General features: G+C 35.9%; 1 protein-coding gene and 1 non-coding gene across 2 annotated transcripts in view; both read left to right on the top strand.

Annotated features, from left to right (window-relative positions):
* The first annotated feature begins 18,765 nt into the window (after nt 1-18,765).
* Nucleotides 18,766-18,837, top strand: TRNAR-CCG (transfer RNA arginine (anticodon CCG)). The gene has a single exon. It is a non-coding gene; the product is annotated as a tRNA-Arg (tRNA).
* A 4,060-nt stretch (nt 18,838-22,897) lies between these two features.
* The window catches only part of LOC145661840 (uncharacterized), a 26,671-nt gene continuing 21,981 nt past the window's right edge, over nt 22,898-27,587 (top strand). The window contains exon 1 of the mRNA XM_081727179.1: nt 22,898-23,416. Coding sequence (XP_081583305.1) covers nt 23,261-23,416 — 156 coding nt within the window. The 5' untranslated portion in view covers nt 22,898-23,260. The remainder of the gene's footprint in view (nt 23,417-27,587) is intronic.

Here is a 27,587-nt window from a genome sequence, read left to right as displayed (position 1 = left end):
AACCGGCACCTGAATTATTTTCTTCCGGAGAAGAAGAAGAAGAAGATGATGATGATGATGTTTTAGAAGTCCGACCAAAAAGAAAACGTATCATTCCACAATGGTCAACGTACAAACCATGAACAAAAAGTTGAAATCCATTTATTACAATCCAGCACATCCTGCATCATTTTCTACTGCAAAGAAATTATGGCAAGCCACAGGAAAATCTATACCTCTAGCCAAAATAAAACTTTGGTTAAACAAACAACCTACCTACACATTACATCGTCCTGTACGTCGTCGTTTCCGTAGAGATTTTTATCTTGTCAACAATATTGATGATCAATGGGAATGTGATTTAAATGATTTACAATCACTTCAAAACTATAATGACAATTACCGCTATATTCTTACAGTGATTGATGTGTTTAGTCGGTACGGATGGGCTGTACCACTAAAATCAAAAAGTGCCGAGGATATAGTGAATGCATTTGAAATGATTTTCCAGGACAGGAAACCAATTGTGCTACGTAGTGATCAAGGAACTGAATTTACCAACAAGACAGTACAAAAGTTTTTCAGGAAACACAACGTGCAACATGTTACAACAAAGGATCCAGATATTAAAGCCAGCATCGCAGAAAGATTTAATCAGACATTGAAACATCGTATGTGGAAATACTTTACCAAATATCAAACATACAATTACATCAAAGTGTTGCCTTTACTTGTAAAAGCATACAATGAAAGTCGGCATTCCAGTATTAAAATGGCACCTGCAAACGTTTCTCAGGACAATTTACTGGAGGTGTGGCACAACTTATACGACAAAAAGCTACAACGTTCAAAACAAGATACGGATTTATCTGTTGGTGATACTGTTCGTATAAGTAAAACAAAACGTATCTTTGACAAGGGTTACCTCGAGAACTGGACTTGGGAAATATTCAGAGTAAAAGCCATTGTACCAAGAAACCCACCAGTGTATCGACTAGAGGATTTAAATCATCAACTTATCGATGGTGTTTTCTACAGAGAAGAATTACAACCAGTACCGCTCCCTTCGACGTTCCTCATCGATAAAATATTACGTACAAGAACAAAAGGTCGCAGAAAGGAGTATCTCGTCCAGTGGAAAGGATATCCTTCCTCATTCAATTCGTGGATCCCTGCAACTTCATTGAAGAAGAAGAAGAAGAATGGAACCTGATCAAGATTTTTACGTTACACTTCCCAGTAATAGTTCCATGGATTATTTTCCAGAAAATACATTGACTTCATATATTACGAAATTACAACGACGTGTAGAGTTTCGCCAGAAATGGGATGTGGCAATTGTAGAGATTCATTATCCACATTCTTTGCTGAACATTAACAGTAAAAACAATAAAATATATTACAAATCATCAAGTAGTAATGATCAGGAACCGTGGAAGGTTGTAACGATCCCTGTACGCTATTATAACAATATACGGGATCTTATTCATGCAATTAATATACATCATAAAGAAACCAATTTATTTATATCTCATGACGCAACTAATAATATATGCCTCATAAGACATCCCAAAAAGGAAATCCATACTTCTGTACAATTGTCACCAAGTGTTAGTTTAATGCTTGGATTTGACCCGAAAAGTGATTTAAAAGATATGGAAAAGGGACAATATACACCGGATGTACGATTAGGCTTACCATCACAAATGTACGTCTATTGTGACATTATTGAATTTGTCATTGTTGGAGATACAATGGTACCCTTGCTACGAATTGTCAACATGGATCCTGTGAATCATACTTTTGGAAGTCATGCAGTACAAATCTTTAATCCTGCACATTATGTTCCGGTGGAAAAAATGAATTTTGAGCAAATACAAATCGATATAAGGGATAGCACAGGTCATCCTATGCCATTCACCTTTGGAACGGTGTCTACAAAACTACATTTCCGTCGTCGTCGTCATGACTGATCCGTATTTGCAATACTACCAAAAACAAGCGTTGTCTGGTATCGGTAACGTCTATGTGGGAAGTCCCTATCAAGCAGGACATGGCATTGGAAGTTTCCTTGGTGGCTTATTTCGTTCAGTGTTACCACTTGTGAAGCAAGGCGCTAAAACTGTGGGAAAAGAATTATTAAAATCAGGTGCCAATATGATTAATGATGTTGTGATCTCGAATCAACCGCTGGAAGAATCGTTTCATCAACGTATGCAAGAGGCAAAATCAAATTTACAAGAAAAAGCTAAAAACAAGTTGAAAACTATGCTGGGAAGTGGATATCATAAACGAAAATGGGATGACTGCTCTCAGTTTGAGGTTGACCTTCCAACGATCAACAACACCATCAATCCTACAAAGAGACGTAAATTATCACATAAGAAGAAGAAGAAATCATTGGCATCGTCACCAGATATTTTTGATTAATTCAACGATGGCTTTCTTACATCATCAATCCTGTGAATGTGTAAAAAGTGAATTGGACATTTTTTCAACGTTGCCCACGCAAACCAGTGTTCTGGACAATCGTATTATTGGCTACAAACCAATTAGTTCAATAGCTGAAAATTCACCAATAGAATTTGTAGTGAGTGGTAGCAGTGATGAATATATTGATTTGCCACAAACCTTATTATACATCCAAGCACAAATTGTGAAACCAGATGGTTCCTCCTTCATCAATACGGATAAAGCAATTGCACCTGTCAATGATTTTCTAAATGCTATGTTTAGTGAAGTACAAATCTACTTGAACAATAAACTAATTTCATTTCCGTCACATAATCATCCATATCGTTCGTACCTGGAAAAACTACTCAATTATAGTGATGGAGCTAAAAATACACATTTACAAACAGCAATGTGGTTTCAAGATACGGCTGGTCATATGAACGCAACCACAAGTGAGAACAAAGGATTTCAACAACGCTATGAACTGACAAAACAAAGTATGAAATTCGATATGATTGGACATCTTCATTGTGACATTTTTAATCAAGATAAATTTTTAATTCATGGAGTGGAATTACGTGTGAAACTTATTCCTGCAAAGCCAAACTTTTGTCTCATGGCCGGTGAAAGTGGTGTCAATGCAAAAATCAATATTCTAGATGCATCGTTGCAGGTGAAAAAAGTCAGCATCAGCCCTAGTGTCAAATTGGCACACAATAAAATTTTACAATCTACACCGGCAAAGTATCCTCTGACAAGGGTTCAAATGAAATCATTTACCATCCCGAAGGATATACAATCCAAAACTATTGATAACCTGTTTATGGGAACATTGCCAAATCGTATTATTGTAGGATTTACATCGAATGAAGCATCCAGTGGAACTATTACCACCAATCCATTTGAATTTCAACATCTAAACATTAATTTCTTTACACTGTACGTTGATGGAAAAGCTGTACCTTCAAAACCGTTGCAACCCAACTTTGAAGAAAATCTCTACATTTCATCGTACCACACATTGTTCTCAGGCTCTGGCATACATTTTACCAATACTGGAAATACAATTTCAAGAGCCGACTACAAGAATGGATATACACTGTTTGTATTTGACCTAACTCCCGATTCTTCTGCTGGAGATTGTCACTATTGGAATTTACAACGACATGGAGCCATCCGATTGGAAGTTCATTTCCAAGAGAAATTAGCAGCACCTGCAAACTGTATTGTGTATGGAGAGTTTTCCTCACTCCTAGAGATAGACCACCAGCGCAACATTATCCTGGACTTTTAAATTACAAGGTACGTATACGTTATGTATCATTTCCATTCACGATGTTGAATACATTACAATTAGCTAGTGCTTTAAACGGTAGTCCATTATTCAGAAATCATTTTACCGGGGTATTTGCAAGCGATGAGTTGCCCTCACGGATTTCTCTTCCTCTGGCAATGATTGTAAATACAGATCCATCCACAAAACTAGGAAGTCATTGGATTGCAATTTATATTGATCATCGCGGTGTTGGAGAATATTTTGACAGCTATGGCCTTCCTCCTTATGTACCACAACATGTTGCATTCTTAAAACTTCATTGTATATACTATAAATATAATAATAGCCAAATGCAAAGTCTTGGTTCATCCGTATGTGGCTATTATGCTTATTTTTATTTGTGCTGTAAAGCCCAAGGAAAATCTCTGCGTGAAATTCAATATTTGTTCACAACAGTACCCACGGTTAATGATCGTAGACTGTTGCAATATACCTTCCAGGTAATTTTATCATATTTATCATTGTAAGTGTATTTGTTTTATCATCATCTATTTCTATACTAATCATCTTTTTCCTCGTTCTTTTTTACAGAATTCACAATACGAAGCTTTGCAAACGGGTGCTATGCTGCAAAACATGGAAACAAATCATTACAATCAAGAAGAGGAGGCAGTCTAATGAAGAAACCCAGCGCAATATACAAACATTGTCAATAAGAAAGAAAAAGAAGAAACCAGAAATATGAATAAAATACAATTTATGCTTATTTATGTGTTTTTATTGTCCATTCCACATACAACGTTATCAGATTCTCCTAAAGAACTGTGCGATATAAGACGAGAACCCTGTGCAAAGTTTACACCTAATTCCTAGAGAACATTGACCAGGGACCTCGTCGCGCATTAAAACCAAATCATCGATCACGTGACTGTACTACACCCGAAGGGTCCTACCAAATTGAAAGGGGATACCCATCCATACCTTATAACCTTAATTGAGTCAGTAACCGAACACGTGGTTGTACTAAACAAATTTGGTAATAGGACCACCGAAACATATTGAGGTCCTGTACTATGCTTCAATTGGACAATTTCAGTGGACCCCCATTGCCAAAATTTAAGAAGGGTGCCCATGTCTTATGATAAGAAATGAACCCCTGTAATCATAGAATCTCATCAAAGGGGATAAAATGGACCAAAAAAACAAACACGTGGTACAACGTTTATATTTTGGCAATTTTTGTACCCCTAAAAGGGAACGATGTGGACCATCCAAATTTATCAGGTCCTGTACTATAATACCAAATGTTGAAATTGGGCAATTTCCAAAATTTAAGGGGTGGGCCAAGGTACCCCCTCCCGGGGTGCACCAATGTACCCATGTCTTATAATAGATAATGGATCCCCTATACATGACCATATAACCATATAAGGTAATAGGACCTCATCCAAGGGAATAAATTAAATCAAAAACCAAACACGTGGTTGTACCTAAATTTGGCAATTTCGTACCCATGAAAGGGAACGAGGTGGACCACCCAAATTTATAGTGATCCATATTAGCGTCCTATACTATAATACCAAATGTTTAAATTGGGCAATTTCTAAAAATGAAGGGGTGGGCCAAGGTACCCCTCCCGGGGTGCATTAATATACCCATGTCTTATGAAAGGTAATGGACCCCTGTATACTCCCATATAACCATATAGGGTAATAACACCTCATCAAAAGGATAACTTAGGTCGAAACAAAACACGTGGTATAACGTATTGCTTACGTTTATATTTTGGCAATTTTGTACCCCTAAAAGGGAACGAGGTGGACCACCCAAATTTATAGTGATCCATATTAGCGTCCTATACTATAATACCAAATGTTTAAATTGGGCAATTTCTAAAAATGAAGGGGTGGGCCAAGGTACCCCTCCCAAATTTTTAAAGGGGTGCATTAATATTCCCATGTCTTATGAAAGGTAATGGACTCCTGTATACGCCCATATAACCATATAGGGTAATAACACCTCATCAAAGGGGATAAAATCGACCAAAAACCAAACACGTGGTATAACGTATTGCTTACGTTTATATTTTGGCAATTGTGTACCCCTAGAAGGAAACGAGGTGGACCACCCAAATTTATCATAATACATATTAGGGTCCTGTACTATAATACCCAATGTTTAAATTGGGCAATTTCCAAAATTTAAGGGGTGGGCCAAGGTACCCCTCCCAAAAATTTCAAGGGGTGCATTAATGTACCCATGTCTTATGAAAGGTAATGGACCCCTGTATACGCCCATATAACTATATAAGGTAATAATACCTCATCCAAGGGGATAAATTAGGTCAAAAACCTCCGAAATTTGAATTTTTGGCAATTTTTTACCCATGAAAGGGAACGACATAGACACCCAATACTGATAGAGGTACATACTATGGTCCTAGGCTACCATACCAAATTTTTAGATTTGGCAATTTCCAAAATTTAAGGGGGGTGGTCCTATGTACCCCTGCCAAAATTTAGGGGGTGGGCCAAGGTACCCCTGCCAAAATTTAGAGGGGGTGGTCCTAGGTACCCCTAGGTCATTGACCCCGGGCCAAGGTCATTGACCTTTGACCTATGACGTCACAAGAGTGAGGATGAGTCATTCGGCCATAACGGGACCACTACTACTCTCACCATCACCCATAACATACACTTACAATATTGTAATAACATTATTATGACATCTACTTTCAAAGCAACAGTTTGTTGTTGTTTAGTTTAAAAACATTTTATTGTTGTTTACTTAAAATATATTTCTACTTTTCTTATAACATAACAAAAACAAACAGGGTAGAAAACTCCCTATTCTGAAGCATTTGTTCCAATGTGGGTCTTCTACTAACTACTACTACTACTAACTACTTTTACTAACTACTACTACTAACTATTTTTACTAACTACTACTACTAACTACTACTACTACTACTTCTACTAACTACTACTACTGACTACTACTACTAGTAAAGAACTACTAACGAACCTCCTTGAAGTTTACCCCACATTATTATCTTAACCATTACACGAGAAATACAAAAATTCATAACAAGAAATTTAACTATCAGAATTTATCAACGCATGCGAATAAATTAAATTCAAACCCTTTAGCACAATATCTTTTAACAACTGCTTAGTCCTTTCATCAAATTTACTTCTTATATCTGTCCAAGTCGATAATAGTCACACCTTTACGTCTTCACGTCCGGCTGCAGAATATGCGCACGAAAAGGTCGTTTTTGATCTATTAAAAATTTCCCAATAACAATACATTTTTCCCTAGGTCTGTTATAATCTAGATATTACAAATTAAACCATTAACTGGCATTTTTTCGAAACATTCTTACTTTATTTCTATTTATTTAGATCAAAATAGTAAGAGAAACACTGTTTCCAAGTACAACAGCAACACGTTTTAAAGAAATTTCCGATTTTAGTCCGATCTCCAATTGGTTATTATGCCACACACCATTTACTTTTGATGCCACTGTTCAAAGCATTCCTTATGTAGTCCCACGTCGCATTTGCAGCACTGTTTCTTTGCATTTTTCTTACATACGGCACATTTCCTCTGTTTGCCCATTTTATGCGTTTTATGTTGTTTTCCAGATGTTCTAATGTCAACAGGAACACGATTGGCTGATGATTTAACGTAAGATTTTTTCTCAGCCTTTTTTGAATCAGACAGTGATGAAGACAGGGCAGAATACGTCCTCACAAACATCCTTCTAATCCAATAAGGAAATTTTACCGTTTGCGAGACAAAAGAGTACGTGCGAGTTCACCAGTGCTACGTCAATGGCGTTGGTGAGCAAAGGGAAGTACCACTTTTAACTTCTTATTTTGATTCTGTATTTTTGGACGTTTCAATCTATCTTGTCCACTCCTCTCACATTCTTCTTATACTCTGTAATCACTTTAGGGTGCGGGATGTGAACATCTTTCTTGTCAGCTCTACTCTATCGCTTCACTTGAGAGAGAGAGAGAGGCTTGGATAGAAATCTCACACAGCTGTTGTCGTTCCAGGTGACAGCCAAAATTTCATTCGAGGAATCAAATATGTAGTCAAATGTTTCACGCTTATTTTTCTTCATCTCCTTGTCTGTGAAAATAGAATGTTTGTTCATTCTGTTGAAGCGAACTGTTCCTGTTTCTCTAATATCAATATCTAGCAAATGTTTCATCGAAGAAAAGCCCGTGAAGAAATAGTCAAAGGAGAGTTTGTATCCAAAATAGAAATCATTTTCAGAACAACAGAAGACACAAGTCCAATAACTTGTATGATCATCTAAAGGATCCTTTGACTTGCCTTCATTTACCTGCATCCAGTAACAATAACCTGTTTCAGATATAAGATTGCCCATTGTTTGAAACCAAACCTGACGGTCTTACCACGTATAAACTGCTTGAGGTAGTGATGTCCGTAATATCGAACCATTGTTCATCAATACACAAGTTTCCAGAGAACACACCAAATTTTAGACAATTGTCGTTTAGTGTATACATCAATGGGCGAATCTGGAAAAGCTTGTCCTGTTGTTCTGCTGGAATCTGTAAGAGCTCCGAGTTGTCGCTGAAATGAAAAACCACTTGATTTCAAGATACCTCTTGTTGCTCATGCATTTTTTTACATATTGGATATCCATGTCATCGTCTTCATATCAATACAGATGTTCTTGAGGAAGAGAATGGTAACCAGTGAAAAGAAGAATTCCAATAAATTTCTTGATGCACTCATTTGAAAGTTGAAAATTATAGTCGTTCTTCTGTGCGGCATATGTAATAGTCTGTCGGACAATACGTGAGACAATAGTGTCATCAAACAACTCCTCAAAACTCTTTACCGGGTTTTTCCCTTTCACTTTAGTAATGAGATTCTTATTCCGTGTTTCTTCAGCTTCCGAAGTTAGGTACACTTTCGAGTGATTAGGTTGTTTTCTTCTCTCACTATGAAATCACAGACAACTTTTTCTTATATCTAGGTTGTGGGACTTCATATTCTTTTGTTGAACTTGTCGAAAATACAGCCATATCCACCACATCGGTTACATCTCTTCCGGTTGCACAATGAATTTCTATATGTCCAGAAACATCTGCTGGTTCTTCAGCATCAATAATATCGTCATCGTTATTTTCATTGTGAGACACTTCACAGTCTTGTTCTGGAGGAAGTTCCACAATGTCCGTAGAATCAATATCTTCGTCAAAAGTCCAAAAGTTATGAGAATTCACAATATCTTCAAGTTCTTTCAAATAAAGAAACTTTCGTCCATTTCCCGTAAAACGCAATAACAAAATATTTGCTGAAATTCTAGTCTGTATCATGCGTGATCCCAAAATGGGGCTTTATATGTTTGTTTATTGTACCCAAGTAAATTACACTGACATAAAAAATACGCAATTGTCGTAATCAGCACACCAATCAAGAACAATTACTTTCACAAATATTAGCCTCGACTGGAACGTCTGATCTGCCATCAAAACTCACATTTTTCTTTTGTGATCAGAAGGGGTGGGTGCAGCTAGAATATGAACACGTGTAGTCGAGACAAAGCACGCACGTTATCACTTTAGGTTCCCTTCTACAGGCGACATCCTTTGCAAGAAATTAGCGTTTTAGCTTTCTTCTAGAAGGACGGATGGCGTCACTAATCTAATTACACCAGCTAAAGGTTTAATGAATTATTACACCAAAATATAAACAATTTGAAATAAGGAAAGGTCGAAGTAAAACAATTTAGAATGAAAATAAGAAGTTTGGGAAAATTTAAATAAAATAATCTAATAAAATATTTTATTTCGTTACAAGATATTAAAAAAACTGATACTTCTAGATCCTCGTGGCTAATTAAAACATTTTGTAATATTATAAATTAGAATATAGTGCAAGGCAAATCAACTCTCTGAATGTATTTATATCAATTGGAGCAAATTACCTATATTTGACACAATAATCTAAGATAAGACATTAAAGCTAATAAGTTAATTAATAAATTATTAAAATTATTCAAGGTTATTAAATATTTTTCAATTATTTCATATACCTTGAACAAAGCATAGATTATTTTAAAATAATGATAATATTAAAATTATTAAGGGGAATATCTTGTATGTTATTAGTGCATGTACAAGTATTAATTTACGACCTTAGAATATGAAATAACTACAACATCTAGGTCATCAACGGTAAAACAATTATTTTTGCGTTTTGATTTGCCAAGCGAGTAGAGCCGCTAGTTTAGCTCCATTGAGGTTGAATTAAATCCAAACATCTTTACTATACAGAACATAAAACGTACAAAAAACTGGTTTAAGTGCGAAGATATTTGGACTAATTCGTATTATGTAACTATAAGATAACTGACTTACAAGGAAAGATCGCAGAGTGTTACTCTGACTTCTTATAGATACTATGCTCAATCGACTCATTTTTACACATGAAACAATTACGCAAACGGAGACATCCTCGATCGCAGGTGTGTTTTTAATTGCGAGCGCTAAAAGTTCAAATTCAACAGATTTTGCAGAAAGTTTGAAGTAATTATTTCTTGAGACAAATACTTAATTTTTGGTATTGATGGTTCCTTGGGTGCCCACCACAGTCAAAACAGACGCAGTTTGCAAGATAAGGGCACTTATTTGGGAGTCTGCAAATTGCCTCCTGTTCGGCTTATCGGGCCAATAAGCTAATAAAATGTTTTTGCCACCCCTATTCAATTGTATTGTCATTCAAATATCACTTTCCTATGAACCCACCTTCAAATTGAATAATGACATTTGTCTTGGAAACGCTTTCCCAGGTGTGCGAAATTGAATGCACCGTCGAGTTATTCATAATTAATCTTGTGTTAATCTATATTGTGATGTTCTTGCCTTCTGTATTTAGAAATGAGACCAATAATTTTTTCAAAGGCTCTGTCACCAGTATGTTGTTTTTCCCGGATAAGTGTCCAACAATAATTTGTCACTGCGCACTACAACATAGTGCCATATGTGGAAAACAAACAAGTTTATTGTTAAAATGAAGTTAAACCAAATAAAGTATCCACCACAGGCTTGCACTGACAGTGAATACGGATATCAGTTACACCACCGGCATTTTCTTTGTAGTCAATCGCACAGAATTGGCCCCTCAAACAGATCGTGCGGCGCCAGAGTGGTACTCCGGATTATTCTGAGAAAGCGCAGCGGAACTATTCTAAGTGATAGGCTACTCCGAACCCTGTCTGCCTATGCTTATGCATTACGGAAGACTGTGTTTCAATACACCATTGCTTACTATGTTTTTATTAGTTTTCAGCGAATTTAAATGCCGATTATAGTAAAATATTTGTCAAACTTCAGAGAATATTTGAAGATATTCAGAACAAAATAAGCCGGAAAATTAAAGAAAAACGATTAGTGGGAATATGCGCTCAAAACTGTGAACAAGGTGGCTTTTATTCTGATGGAAACCGACGTTTCCATACATTGTCGCTAGCCGATTGGTTTTCTTTGCCACATTTATCTCCGAATATTGTAAAATATTCCCTGAAGTTTAGCTATTATTTTCAAACAATTGCCATTAAAATCAATTGAAAAATTAAAAAATGCTAGCGATGAGATACTGAAACACCGTCTTCCACAATGGATAAGCAGAGGCCGACTGGGTTCAAAGTCTCATTCACATTAATTCCGCGACCAAGTATTTCGGAGACAAATATCATCGTTCAATTTGAAGGCGGCCACACAGGAAACTGACATTTGAACAACAATATAGTCAAATGGAGGTGGCAAATACATTTATCAGCCTATCGACCCGCTGTGCCAAACGGAAGGCAATTTGCAAGTTGTAAAACACTATTAACGTATACCAACTTATTGGATCGAGATCCGGACGTCGATATACACAATTTTATGTCCACACATAGCTCAGGTAATAATAACCATGTTAGCATGGGGGCAATTTAGGATGCATCTCATAACAAAACTTAACCATTTAATTTAGATACAGCTATAAATTTGTTACGTTGAATAGTTTTGACTGCATAAATAAAACTAGAGATATCAAATCAGATAATTACCCAAAAGTGATGCTGGGGCCTTTGACAAAATCAATAATAACTGCCATATTAAATTAGAAGTTAGATTTTGATGTGAAATGAAATTGGCGATGCAGTCGAATAATGGAAGTGTGTTATCAGTTTGTAACCAGCATGTACTCAACAAGATTTTGATCGGTGAAGATTTGAGAGGTCGAACCTTCTTCTGTGATGGTCACTTCAAAACTCCCTCGAGTTCACTACTCTTTTAGTCCACCTGCCTTTTCTTCCTAATTTCTGGTAGCGTCATTTCTTCCGCTTACAATTACATTTTCAAGAATTTCCTCATGACTCGAAGTAGGAAGTGTTTGTTGTTTAGTTGACACATTGCTACATAACATAAATTATATTTCCTATTAAAAAGAATGTTTTTATCCAGACATACAGACTTTATCATAATTTTGAGTTGTTACGAGACTTCCTTAATTGCTCTAAAAATGTGAACGACCTAACAGCACCAGAGTGGAAATTGTGATTTTATTTCCATTTAAAATATGAAAATTTACAAAATATTAATATCAAAATTAATAAAATATTATTTGCCCTTTACCAATTAACTTCAGTCATATTACATTATTACCCTTCACCTCCTCTCTAATAAGTAGAGATGCAAAAAAGCCGGCTTTTTTGAATCGATGGTTTTTTTCACACAAAAAGCCGGCTTTTTTTGGGAAAAAAACGAGAATTTTGGAAATTTTGGCTTTTTTCAACTTCATGATTTTTCTATCTAAATAGCTTTCTTATAGTATATTCTATAGTTAGATAAAAATTCCATGACCTGAATGTGATATTTCGCTCTGAAATTCACCATCAAGATGGATAAAGTACATGTTTTACGAATTAAAGCTAACATGAAGAATGTAGTATTTGAGGGTAATTTTAGAGGCTATTTAACTTTATTTTAACTTTTGAGTTATCGACATCTTTTTTCTTCTCTAGTTTGTCATCTGCGTTCATTTCTAAGAGCTTTTAGTACTCTAGCTTGTAGCGCAAAAGTTAACTTGCCCGTTTTTCTATTTATCCGTCAAAGCGTACGTTTTTCAATATATCCGTCAAACCGTACTTCCACATTTCTGTTATACTGTAGCTGTGAAGTGATTTAGCAATAATTTTCCGGACACAACCTTGAATACCAATTTATACAAATAATCAGTAGCGGATTTAGAAAAGTACTTTAGGAGGGTTTTTTTCTGATTGTTTCGTTTCCTAAGAAGTCCTAATTTTATTTGGGAAATGCTTGAAGTTTATGAGTACAGGCATAACTAATATTTCGTTTCGTTTATATGTTTAGCAATAATCTTCCGGATACAACTTTAAAAATAATTTTATACTGAGAATCAGTGGCGGATTTAGAAAAGTATTTTGGGAAGGGTTTCTTACTAATGTTTAGTTTTTTTAAACATTCGTAATTTTTATTTGACGGGAGCTTAAAGTTTATGAGTAAAGGCATAAATAATAGATATTTCGTTTGTTGCAGACATTCCGTAACTTTGGGGAACGGGCTTCAGTCCGAAAGACCGCCCCCCTAACCTTCGCAAAACCGTCACTGCTGGTAATTAGTAATAATAACGATTTAAAAACAATAAAAAAGGAAGTCGCCCAACTCACAGTACACGCACTATTTCTACAGTCACAGATGGAATGAAGAAAAGCTTTGTCAGAATGGTCGAATGCTGGTTGAATCCCGGACTTCCCGATAGAAGCGCAAAAGCTAATCACTCAGTCATGTTTGTTGTGCAGTTGTATTTAGCTTAACTTAAATATATTCCGTAGTCTTTTTTTTTGGGGGGGAGGGGGGAGTTTCGTAATGATATGTTGAATCCCTCTTGTTAAAAATTCAGAAAACTTGAGGATTGGGTAAACTGTGATGGTGGTTCTATAGAACTTAACTGTAGAATTTCAAGAATATACAGAACCAAAAGCTCTAGATGTGCAGCCTTTAAGTGTATCATATAAATCTAAGTATTTCTCTTATGTTTTATTTTAATTTTATTTTGTTTCAAAAAGAGGGTATTATTTTGAAGTAAAAATACTACATACTATTTTGCTAGTTATTTGTGTATTCTTTAAAAAGAAGTGTTAGGGTTGGCTGATTTACACCAACTTTTTTTTTTTTTAATAATTGGTTTAAACCACAAAAATAAAAAGAATGAAAAATGCGAATCGTGTGAACTTCATGGTAACGTTTCCAGATATCAAACTACCTGCAATAGTTTTATTTCCCTTTCACCTTTTAATCAAGGTGTCCCATGTTCAATTCTCGGTCGAACCACAATCCTTCTTTCATGTGTAACTCAAGTAGCGGTTCGGATGTCAGTTTAAGCGAAAGTCTTCTCCTTGATAACCTCGGTATTTCGTAAGGATGTTAAGCCTAAATATACGAAACAAACCAAATTGTATATTTCTACATGCCTAAATGCGTGTTGTTTTATAAAGAAGCCAATATTGCTTAAATATATTGATAGAAATTGGCAAAATTTATCGATTGCCTACGTAGCTTCCAACATTAGCTTGGATTTGACTTCCAATGATATCTACGTACCGGTACTAAATTTGTAATTTAATACCTCAGTTTTAGCGCACTGATTATGGTACGTTGACCTTTAAATTTTACATGCAAAGCAATAACAGGATTTTCCCGTTATTGTCTTACATTTCAAGTAATGACGGGATTTTCCCAATGGCTAGGGCGGGAGATTCTCAATATAAGAAATTTACTGACCGCACTTCTTTAAGCTTATGGGAGTTCTTCCGGCATAACCCCGCTGTTGCATAATAACATCAAGGCGAAACAAACTTAGGCTATTTCTGTGAATATGTAATATAAATACATAAAGCAAAAAATCTAAGTCAAAAAAGCCTGGTTTAAACATCCCCCCAAAAACGGGTTTTTGGCATTTTCAAAAACAACCACGGTTCTTGCCAACTCTGCTTACTTTTGTATATAGGAGGTTAAAAAATTCTTATTATATACATTGGTTAATCCTGTGGAATTCATAATGTAAATATGTTGAAGAAAAATTGTTTGAAATATTTTTTCGAAATTCATAGTTTATTTTCGATGTTTTATATTATTATCAGCATCAACCACTAATTAAATGATATTTGGGGTTATATAGAAGCGATACAAAGTCTGTTTTATCAATTTAAAGCAGTATTTTGAAAAAAGCCCAAAATTTCCGAAGCAAAAAAGCAAAGCAGAAAAAACCGAGTTTTTTTTCCAAAAAAGCCGGTTTTTTTCCGAGCCCTTGCATCTCTACTAATAAGTGCCTTTATTTAGAAACCCCGTATGTTTTGACCTCTTCACTGTGCTGGCTACCGAAGGAAACCCTCCAATACGAAAAGTGAAGCATGTGTATCAAGAAATGGTTACTTCAAACTTTCTGCAAAATCTGTTCAATTTTGAACTTTTAACACTCGTAAATATAACATGCTTGCGATGGAGGATTTCTCCGTTCCCGTAATTGTTTCATAAGTAAAAACAAAGCACCGCATATGTCAGTATGAAGTCAGAGTAACACCATGCAACCTTCCCTAGCTAGGCATTTGATAACAACATTCTATATTCATAAAAATTAGTGATATTGTATTATTAATTTGACGTCATTTTGTTATTAAAATGTGTTTAAGTAGAACACATTGAATGATTTAGGTTATTTAAGATGCAAACTGTTTGGTGCACTACAAAGTCTAGACACGTTCACGACACAACGATCTCATGATATTGAACGACTAGGGATGGGCACGAATCGAGCTAAAACTCAACTCGACTCGATGAGTTAAAGGCATTTTCATAGACACGCGTCTATTTACTTTATTTCATGGTTTTCACCTTCAAATGATCGGCGACTGTTGCCATCTAAATTCAAACAATTATACGCACTCATCCCAAAATTTTTCACTCCATGATGTAGAGGCAGGGGTTACTCTTGACCCCCGGAGCTCACTTTAGGAACACTTTGTCAGAAAAGCATAATATATAATAATAACCGCATGCAATAGTTCGTGTTGGTCTCTTCACGATTCTCGGCGACGAATCGAAAGAGCGCGGGCCAAAATGAAGTTCTCGCTGCTACGCGGTGGTAACTTCAACACTCCGGCTTTAGATATCTCTTTCGACTCGACGAAACTCTGTCGCCAGTGGCATACTAGCGGCAATCCTTCGACGCGTCACTAAAGCGACGATCGACATTTACCGGCAAGTGGGTCACTAGGTGTTTGCGACGTTTACGGAATGGGGTGTTTTTCAGGTCGAGTTTCGAGTCGAGTCGAGTTTGATAAATGGCTCGCTCGTTTAGCTCGTTTTGAAATCATGACTTGATTAGACTGGAAAGCGAAAACCATGAGAAATGTAAAAAAGTAATGTGAAAATTTTTTTAGTTTGCTCACGCGGGGGACACTACTCGTATCTTGTTTCGTCTCTATAACGAGACAATAGACTTTTATAATGAGACAGCCTCAAATGTCATGAGCACCAATATAAGTATATACTGTAATTCTTACCATTAAGGCTGAGACCAGCACGATCGAATTTTGAGCTAAGCAGAAACCCACCTGGGTAGTTATGTCGAAGGCTCGGCTCGGTTCAACTGAGCGCACAGCTAGAGCCGGCTAGGTTGGGGTAAGCCACCGACTCGACTTAGGTGAGCCAGCGGCTCGAGCCAGCTCCGTTGAAACGAGTCCATCGAAACGTTGAAACGACTCTATACGAACGACTCTAAACGAAACACAACTCAACTGAGTCGATGTCTCGAACCGGCTAGGCAGGGATGAGCCAACAGCTCGGTTGAGTTTGGCTAGGGTGAGCCGCCATCTTGGTTGTGTGAGCTGTTGGGTCGGTTCATTTCCAGGTTCGGCTCGAAGAAAATGCGCTGTGAGCCGAGTCGTTGACGACCCTAAACCCGGGCCGAGCAGTCTTCAACTTATTTAGCAGGCGCCCTATAACTTTGAACAATTTTTGGCTTGAGTCCGAATATTTGTTGCTCCGGAACTCAAACCTAGAACCTCATGAACGATATCCTTGCCTTCTGAAGACTTCTCGACGACCGAGATCGGACGTCAACTAGTTTTTAGTATTCAAATACAAACCGCTTATCTTTCATGATTATATACGGTGTTGTTGTTGTTGTTATAATAATAATAATAATAATAATAATAATAATAATAATAATAATAATAATAATATGTAATAATAATAATAGTAATAAGTTGTTGTAGTATTAGTATCATTGATAATTGCCTATGTATGTTACTTGAAAGTACTCCAAAAAACTACGCACGGAATTTAGCTCGATTTGACTCGTTTTGGCTCGACTCGACTCAAAACACGACCCAAATTCGAGTCGAGTTTCGGGTCAGGTTGGAGAAAATTTTTCGAGCCGAGTTCTCGAGTCGAGCTCAAAGATATTTGTTTTGAGTCGAGTCCAGGCAATTTCAGAAAACACTCGCTCGTGCCCATCATTAAACAAGAGGAAAATATATCAGATGAAGTACATCATCCTGAATGAGGAAAAACTCCATCCTACACTAAATTATTAAGGATCTAGGGAACAATAAAATGAAATAAATATACTCGGGAAACAATAATATGAGAGAAATAATAAAATGAAATAAATTAAATTCGGGAAAATAGCAACAAGAAAATAATTTCGTAACGCCTAGGTTACTTTTGACCTATACACCCTTATGCAACTTTAATTATATTCATAAAACGTTAAATATATATCAAATCATAATTTGACATATGCATAGATAAATATTTGTATTTTGTACGTACAATTACTAATTCTACTGTATTATACTTCGTAGTAATCATATTATTCAATGAAGTTTACAATTTATCAGTATGACGTATTTTTCTATTTTGCCAATACATAGACATAATCAATAAGAAAGAAGTTTCTTATTGACTCAACAGTAAGTTAGTATATAATTTTGAGAATAAGAAATACCCAGTATAATTAGTCATTAATTACCCTTAGTTGTAGATTAACAGTATATTGATTTTCTGTGGTTTAAACAAACATAATCAAAGGATCAATAAAGAAGTATAACATAGCTTTGGTTAGTTTTAATCAATATGGATATAATTAAAGCAATTCAAAGAATTGAAATGGATCACCCTTATCAAAACTGAATAAAATAGGCCGACACTATGTTAAAGTTACTCAAAAAGAAATTACGGATGGGCGATGTAAGCATTCATTAAAAATGATTTGTTACAAGCATGTACATATCTCCATTTCTTTCATTGCAGAAAAGAGACATCCAAGCTATTACTATTTATCTCCGTTCGTCTTAAAATGTTCATTTTTACTGATATAAATCATTTATACTGTAAATGTAAATCTAAACGAAATAATAGTGTTGCATTTAAAGAATAAGCTTCATAACCACATTCAAAAGATACACAATAAGTCGGGAATTCTATCAACCTCGATATTTTAGATTCACCTCAGAACAACATTATTACTAATACTCGATGTTCAAACGAACGATTCAATTTCATATCATACGTTTCCCACTATAATCAAACATATCCACACACATACACAAAGAAAGAATATCATAATACAATCGACTAAACATAGGTATGGTAGTTGTGGCTCTGAGGACAGTAATATTGGTGAGGAGTTACCGTCACTACAAATAACTCCTGTTATATCAGAGTCTAATGTGTAAGTAAAGATGAAATTTCAAATTCCACCATCTCTACCAATTCCGAAAACTGTTATTTATAAGATGTTTTGGGAACAACATCGCATAACGTAGGATCTGCAAAGGAACAGCCACCTATTCTACGTAATAGTAATAATCCAAGAATTTGCGCTGATCTACCACTCTTTAGATAAATTGCAATCAAGGAGAAGGTTACTTACCACCACTACTTTGCTTGTCTCTTTTTGGGTAACTGGCGTTATTTCTTAAAGCTGCGGGGGGCGCGGTGGCTCAGCGGTAGAGCGTCAACTTCCGGTGCTTGGGGTCCCTGGTTCGATCCCAGTTCGCGCCGTGTGGACTTTGTGGTGGACAAACACCGTGCTCATGTTTTTTTCCGTCCCACTTTCTTCATTCCACAATTTCATTTATTTCTCATCATTGCCGTCTTCTTTAGCCTAACCGGCATAATCGTGGGACGTAAAACTTAAAGATTTCATTTCTTAAAGCTAACTACGCTTAAAGTATAGACGCTAAAGAAGATAGTGTTATCAATCTCATAATTTAAAATAGTATTTAAACTGTTTTATTTATATTATTTATTATTAACTTTCACAGTGTTCCGTGTTGTGTAAGTGAAAACTAATGTAGTGTGGTCTAGTTCCAAGTTTATAATTTAGCATAGTTTAATATATCAATATTTTTTACTTAATTTCTTTAATGCTTTAAAAAATTACTCCAATAACAATCTCTGTGTTCCAAAATTATTTAAGTTGGAAACATTTGTATGTTCCAAACTGATATACAAAAGCATCGCCTGGAGACCGTTTGCTGAGCTTAATCCAACTTGAGTTCCTGCGATTACTTATTCAGCTTTCTTCCGTGTGTGTGAACTGATTGATAACTTGCTTCGGTCTTGGTCTCCAAGCACAAATCACAACTCACAAACGCTTTACGTTAGAGGACTGTTTCATCATGTACAGTCAGCGACAAAAGTTCTGACCGTTTCCTAATTTTTTTTTTTGGGGGGATAACGGTGGAACGTACACAGTTTAACCAGTTCGAAGAATGGAATGTACAGAAAATTATATTCTTTTTAATGTACTGAAAACTGTACTCAAATTGTTCTTCCATTCTGAAGTTATTTACTTAATTAATTTCATCAAACGAAAAGAATTTTTGTCGCTACTGTATAAAGTTATATTTACCACACAGTAAAAGACTATAGAGTCACACGAATGTTTCTTTGTGTGGACAATGATATTATGATTAAAAACATTATATTTTCTTTCCTTTATTTTCAGCTTCAGAATATATATACAACGTTATATGTATCTTCTTTTATATTTTCTGTCTTGCGCAACAACACAGGATTCAGGTCCTGACGAGGGAGCGTCACGCAATGGACCGCTGAAATCCAAACGAGACAATTGTGTTTGCATTTGATATGTTTCCCAAAGTTTGTATGTTTTCAACTAGACGAATCCCAAAGTTATACGTGCCACCGGTTGGAATGTTGTGAGTTACAACATATTTTGTAATGTAAAAACTACAAAGCTGGCAGAATAGTTTGAACCGAGTCATTTGTTCGGAAATGGTTGGGTAAATGGAAAACTCGGCCAACACGTATCCCATCATTTTCAAGGACACACTTTTTCGAATAAAAAATTTTGCCCCAGGATCTCCCGCAGGGTCCCAGACGGGGTCCAACTCAAAATTTTCAAATGACAAGGGGGTTAAGTAGCACATAGTTTGAAAGATGTTGTAAAATGAAAGAAAATGGAGTAAGTCTCGACTGTCTACTATAACCCTGTGCAAAATGGCGGCGGGTCAAAAAAGTAAACAAAACTTAATTGAAAAGTCCATGATCACCCCTATAAATCGGAGACGATGAGACAAATGTGAAAATAGGAAAGGAAATGTGGCATTATTTTACAAAGTACAACAGTTTAAGTTAAAACGTCTTGCCCCAGGGTCCCTACAGGGTTCCAGGTGGGGTCCAACTAAAAAGTTTCAAATTGCAAGAGGGGTTAAGTAGCACATCTATTGAAAGCTCGTCTTAAATGAAAGTAGATGGAACAAGTCTCGACTTTCTACGACAACCCTGTCCAAAATTGCAGCGGATCAAAATGTAAACAAAAGCTTAATTAAAAATCTATGGCCACCTTGAATCCAAGATGGCCGCCTAAAATCTATGCCAATCATAACCGTACAAATCTAAATCTCTATTTTTCTCTATTGTGTATTTCTACACATAATTTGATGTTAGAAAGCCTTATTCTAAAATGTTAAGAATTATGATATAAATTCGTCTGTGAGTTCACTTTATGTGCTGTAGACAATCTTAACTTACATACTGAACCATTCATAATGAACATCTTGCGTTCTCAGATTTCCATCCTCTGCCCGAATTCCGAATTGTACATAAGCCCCAGATTTCTGAATCAGTGTTTCGAGCGCATGGCTCTATGTCGTAGGAACAGGTACTTTAGTTAACAACCTCAACAAAAGTAATAGTATAAAAGCTTGAGATTCTTCCAGGATGGCATGGTATGTAGCTAGATTTTATATTATACGTCGTCTCTATATCATTCTGAGACTGGAATTATATCTTGACTAAAAACTTTGAACATATTAGTGAGTGACTTAACTATCCTGTGAATGTACATAATGGGGCGTTTACACTTAGTCGATTTGCGTTCGATTCAGTTGAATTGACGTCACTTTCAACTTAACACCATGCAACCTTCCCTAGCTAGACATTTGATAACAACATTCTATATTCATAAAAATTAGTGATATTGTATTATTAATTTGACGTCATTTTGTTATTAAAATGTGTTTAAGTAGAACACATTGAATGATTTAGGTTATTTAAGATGCAAACTGTTTGGTGCTCTACAAAGTCTAGACACGTTCACGACACAACGATCTCATGATATTGAACGACTAGGGATGAGCATGAATCGTGCTAAAACTCAACTCGACTCGATGAGTGAAAGGCATTTTCATAGACACGCGTCACTTTCAACTTAATCGACCGTGTGAACAGTACTTCAACTTAATCGCTTGTTGATCGAAAGCGACTAATCGACTAGCAACTGAATTGAAAGACGTTCTATTTTCTATGGTCGATTCTATTTTCTTCTGCTATAACACCGCAAATTGTACCAATTACTTTTTGCTTGGACATCTTTAAAATTGCCAGTCGATTTCGAATCGACCAGAGGAGAGCGAGTCGACAAGCAGCATTAAATTTCGGTTGAAACAATTGAACACATCCATCGATCTGATTCGGCCTAGTTGCTTCGACTTAGTCGCAAATGTGGCGTTTACACTTAGTCGATTTCCGTTCGATTCAGTTGAATTGACGTCACTTTCAACTTAATCGACCGTGTAAACGGGACTTCAACTTAATCGCTTGTTGATCGAAGGCGACTAATCGACTAGCAACTGAATTAAAAGACGTTCTATTTTCTGTGGTTGAAATAATTGAACACATCCATCAATCTGATTCGGCCTAGTTGCTTCGATTTAGTGGCAAATGCAGCGAGTCGATTTAGTCGTGCGACTAAATCGACCAAGTGTAAACGCCCCATTAGAGTGACAGTTGATATCAAATAGCAGCCATCTCTGTGGACTTTAACTAAGATACTATTTAAAATACTTGCGCTGAGATTGTGCTCTTAGTAACTAGATTATAGAACATTTACATTAATTGGAAATCATCAGGTATGCTCTTAATTGAGATCTGTCAACTGCCATGCATGTCACACCACATAAATACTTCACAAACACAATATAACAACAAATAACGAGAATCATTAAAGTAATTGCATGTTGAGGTTTGTACAGTCCGCAGCAAAAAATCTGCAACATGAACATATAAGTTTATTGTGAAACTACGCCTAACAGCGCAGTGAATAAACATAACGTTTAAGTGGCACGAATCACGCCAGGAGAAACCTCGACGTCCTGCCCTGCACACTTATTTTGGAGCAAAAGACTTCGTCGTTTCACACTAAACTTATATGCTCATGTTTCAGGTTTTTTTCTTTTTTGCTGTGGACTGTACCTAGAGATATTCACGCCTAGACATATCGGTCCTTATGTAGAGTCGTACTGACGCGTGATTAGTGCCTTACTAAAGAGCTCTACTAACAAATGTTTCCTGCAGTACTCAGGCCTTTAGTATGACTCTAATCATATGTCAAAACGACTCTGTATAATGCCCATCATGTTTCAATTAATGTCATAAAACTTATCATTATTCATAGCGGACTTAGCTCCATATATGAAAAGCCGTTGTAATTGTATGTTTAATTTCTCATAAAGAAAGATTATTGATTAAATAATGGGTCATACGCTTTCCGCGATAAGTCGATTGTTAGAGCTATGCTAGTCTCTAGTTTCATGCTAGTGATATTTTATTACAAAAGTGAATGTAAATTTTTGCTAATGTTCATTTAATATTAATTTTATTGGTTAATTGTCATTGATTAAATATATTACATAATACGTACGATTATAAAATTATTATTATTGTAATGCCGGCTATTTTTTGTAAATCGATTAAGTCGATTCTTAACATTCAATTCTTGACTGTAGTGAAAGGAAGTGGACACATGATTGGTGCAAAGATTTGTAAAGTGATTTGTTATTGGATGACTTCCAAGGGTTTAATGCTTTCTTCACTAGCGTTTGTACAGTAAATGGCGACATGTTAGATACGAACTGGGTGTGAAAAATGTATTTTATATAAGCTGTGTTTTCTAAGAATGCCTCCAGGAAGACTAGCGCAGCTATGTCGTTTGTGTACACTAGAAGATAGAGTGAAAATAGACATTTTTGAGGGTGAAGGTGAAGTACGTGAACTTTGCACAAAAATATCGGCATGTTTGCCTGTCAAGGTTAGTAAGGGGATAGTGCAAGTTTAAACTAAAATCAATAACGTGAATATTATGCTTCACATCTTGTTAGTTTACACATTCCTGGGTGCAGGGTTACAATACACCCTCATAAAAAATTTTGAAAATAAGTGGCAAAAATTTAGGCAAGGCAGTGACAGGAACCGATTCATCGGAGCAGTAACCAAATCACTCACAATACCTCATAAGCAACCGGAACACACCGGTCATGGAACTAATATACCTAGAAATGAGGTGCAGGTTCAGGTTCAAGGTATTTTCCTTCAACCAGCGTGTTCTTGTATCTCAGCAATGTTGTGAACAACTTGCCCATTTGAGTATAAAATCCTCGTATTTAAAAAGCATTTACAAAGGCCCAGGTCTCACATTACTCCAATAAATCAAAACCTATTGATAACAACTTCCTGAGCTGCATAGTACGAGAACCACTCCAAATGAATCTCTTCATAACAACCTAACCATACCCAACTTAACCTGACCAAATCCTAGGGTAACCTACTAGCTGGCAGAAGCCAGGGGCGGATCCAGGACGGACTTTTGGAGGGAGCGGTGGGTGGCAATACTGCTACTTAGAGCTACTTTTAAGAGCTGCGAACTGGGATGGGTTTTGTTTATAAATGAAAAAAGTTTTCTCTTCTGGGGAGAGGAGCAATTTTCCCCCTGGATTCGCCCCTGGGAGAAGCACTGTTACTATTGTCCAGTCCTGAGCAAACCCACAGGCTAGCAGGAGCAATCAGTATTACGAATTATCAATGCACAGAAACAAAACTAACTAAAATTAAAAGCACACATCACTTCTATTGAATATTAAAAAAATCAAAAATTAAAAACTCACCATTAGTGATACAACACTAGCACTAATGACAAAAAAAGAAAAAAAAAGAAAAGACCCGGAGAGAACCATCCGCACGAAATTTACGCTTCCACAAATACCAAGCAAAATGCAAAATCAAATTCTCAGACCTATGAGGAAACACTAAATCCTGCTTCCAGCTGTTAAAAAAAAAAAGAAAAAAAGTTCCGAAGTTGGGCGTGTGCTTTCGCCACGTTTTTTTGCTGTTATCTCCATTGCACACTTTCTGCAATTTTTTCCTAGGTTCATTAATCCGTGCTCTTCACAAACTTTTAAAAGATTTTGTTCGTTATCGACGTATTGCTTCACAAATGTTAAAACTGTTACTTCATTGCCCTTGTACATTCGCCATGTTGATAACATAAATGCTCATTTCTTTCCCACAATGCAACTGTTTTGTTACCTTGCGCCAAGTAGTTCCCTCCGCTCGCCGTATAGTCCCATGTTTACAACCGCTTATATATAACAAATAAACATATTTTTCGAGACTTATATATATTATCAAGCACACAAACGATCAAATTATCCATATCTTTCCTGTAAATTTTAAAACTTTTGCTGGAAACGGACGCCCAACTTTGGATTTTTTTTTTTTTTACCAGCTGGTTTAAACCAGCCAACCCTGCTCAAAATATTGAAATTTGAAGCAGGATTTAGTGTTTCCTCATAGGTCTGAGAATTTGATTTTGCATTTTGCTTGGTATTTGTGGAAGCGTAAATTTCGTGCGGATGGTTCTCTCCGTGATTTTTTTTGTCATTAGTGCTAGTGTTGTATCACTAATGATGAGTTTTTAATTTTTGATTTTTTTAATATTCTATAGAAGTAATGTGTGCTTTTAATTTTAGTTAGATTTGTATCTGTGCATTGATAATTCGTGATACTGTTTGCTCCTGCTAGCCTGTGGGTTTGCTCAGGACTGGACAATAGTAACAGTGCTTCTCCCAGGGGCGGATTCAGGGGGAAAATTGCCCCCCTTCTCCAGAAGCGGAAACTTGTTTCATTTATAAACAAAACCCATCCCAGTTTGCAGCTCTTAAAAGTAGCTCTAAGTAGCAGTATTGCCTCCCACCGCCCCCTCCAAAAGTCCGGGGTTAAGTTCCAAAGTTGGGCGTCCGTTTCCAGCAAAAGTTTTAAAATTTACCTGGTTTAAACAAAAAAAATAATAATAATAATAATAATAATAATAAATAAGTAAATAAATAAATTAATCGAAAAATGCTTTAAATCGTGTGAGCTTTATGGTGACGTCTCCACATATCAAATCATCAGCATTACGTTTATCTACTTTTTACCTTTTAATCAAGAGGTCCCGTGTTCAATTCTCGGTCGAACCACAACCCATCTTTCAAGTGTAAACCAAGTAGCGATTTGAGGTGTCCCTTTAAGCGAAAGTCTTCTCCGTGATAACCTTGGTATTTCATAAGGATGTTAAGCCTAAACATACAAAACGAAACCAAATTATATATTTCTACTTGCCTGAATGCCTGTTGTTTTATAAAGAAGCCAAGGTTGCTTAAATATATTGATAGAAATTGGCAAAATTTATCAACTGCCTACGCAGCTTCCAACATCAGCTTGGATTTGACTTTGTTTTAATTTTATTGAATGATATCTACATACCAAATTTGTAATTTTAGCGTAGTGATTATGATACGTTGACCTAAAAATTTTATATACAAATACATTTAAACTAATAATAGGATTTTCCCAATGGCTAAGGCGGGAGTTCCCCGATTTATATATAATTGTATAATGTTTTTACTTGTGTAATTGTTTATCTTTTTGTCCCTCTGAAATGACTCTTGACAATTATATTAACAACTAGGCCTATGTAAAGATCAGTACAACGTATTTTTATCAGGAGTCCTTCGTGAGTGAGTCGGCAATCGCATTTGTGACCAATTAGTCCCGGTTTCGTGTCGAAATGGACAATTTCTCTTGGATGTAAGCCGAGAAGTTGTTTGGATTCCGCTTTAAGCTTATGTGACCCCTTCCAGCATAACCTTGTTGTTACATAATAACACAGGTGAAACAAACTAATTTCTGTCCATATCTAATATAAATACATGGAGTAAATTATTTAAACAAAAAAAAAAAAAAAAAAAAAAAGGTTTTTTGGTTGCAATAAAAAACATGTTTTTTGCCAACCACTAGAAGCGACTGTAAAAAATCCATCAAACGATTACCCTTGGATATAAAATCCAATATCATGAACAATTCTCACATGTTTTTTCCAAACTGAAACAATCCATTCAGAGCTGAAAAACGATGAATTAATATCACAAAGCGTTAAATTCCATAAAAACGTTCATTATCTACACTCGCATACAACGTGCCCGTTTCAACACAGCATCACAAGCAGAACAGTATCCCACTAGGGAGAAAATATAAAACTACATCCATGTGAATTCGGGACAGTATTGAACCAATGACAACCTGTGAGTAATAATAAGAGTGACAGGATATCACCGCCTTGCCCAAAGAAAAAGACTTAACAACAGTGAATGCATACGAAAGAATTGTCTTAAGATAATATCCATTGGCGGAGCCTTTGTACACAATGTACAAAAGCAGTATTTTATTTGAAGTGTCAAACCATTACAAGTGCTATATTACGGTTAAGATTAGTTAGTGCCTTTGGAACACGAGTGTGTAATATACTAATTTCCATAGGCAGGATGTTTTTGCACAATGTAGGGAACGTGTATTTATGTTTACAAGTATAAAATTAGTAGTGTGAAACCATGAGAAGTACAATCTGTAAAGAAAAAGTAATGACACTTGCTCGGATATGGTTTTCAGAAGATAAATCAACTTTTTTTTTTTTTTTTTTTTTTTTTTTTTTTTTTTTTTTTAATACATGAACTGACAATATTACAGTGCATATCCGTACTGAGCAGTCAATCTTTATTATTTGTGCCACAGTTTCAGCTTATTGATATGAATCTAATTGATTTATATACATATATAAGTAGCGATGTGTTTTTTCAACAAAATCCTCCGTTGAATGAATTATACATAAAGAGTTAAAAAATCAATAAAAATAGCACAAACCAAGAAATGGAAAATCTTGAGGGTAAGATATATTGTCTACGAACGTTGGGTGAAACAATACAGAAAACAAATATTTTGTATGACCACCATGGGCTTTTGCAGTGCAGCCAATCGTCGAGACATGCTGTTACCAAGGCTATTGCGAAGTGCGATCTCGATTTCATGGAATCATACCCTAATTATCTGTTCCATGAGTTCTGTACTATTCGAGAAAGTTTTGCTAGGGCTATTCAGTCTCCTGCGTATATTGACCCACAAATTTTCAGTTG

Source organism: Thermobia domestica, chromosome 10 (genome assembly GCF_964235325.1).
Source record: "Thermobia domestica chromosome 10, izTheDome1.hap1.1, whole genome shotgun sequence".
In the NCBI taxonomy this organism is placed as follows: domain Eukaryota; kingdom Metazoa; phylum Arthropoda; class Insecta; order Zygentoma; family Lepismatidae; genus Thermobia; species Thermobia domestica.
Note: the sequence above shows the minus strand (reverse complement) of the source record. Positions and strands in the feature narration are given on the sequence as shown.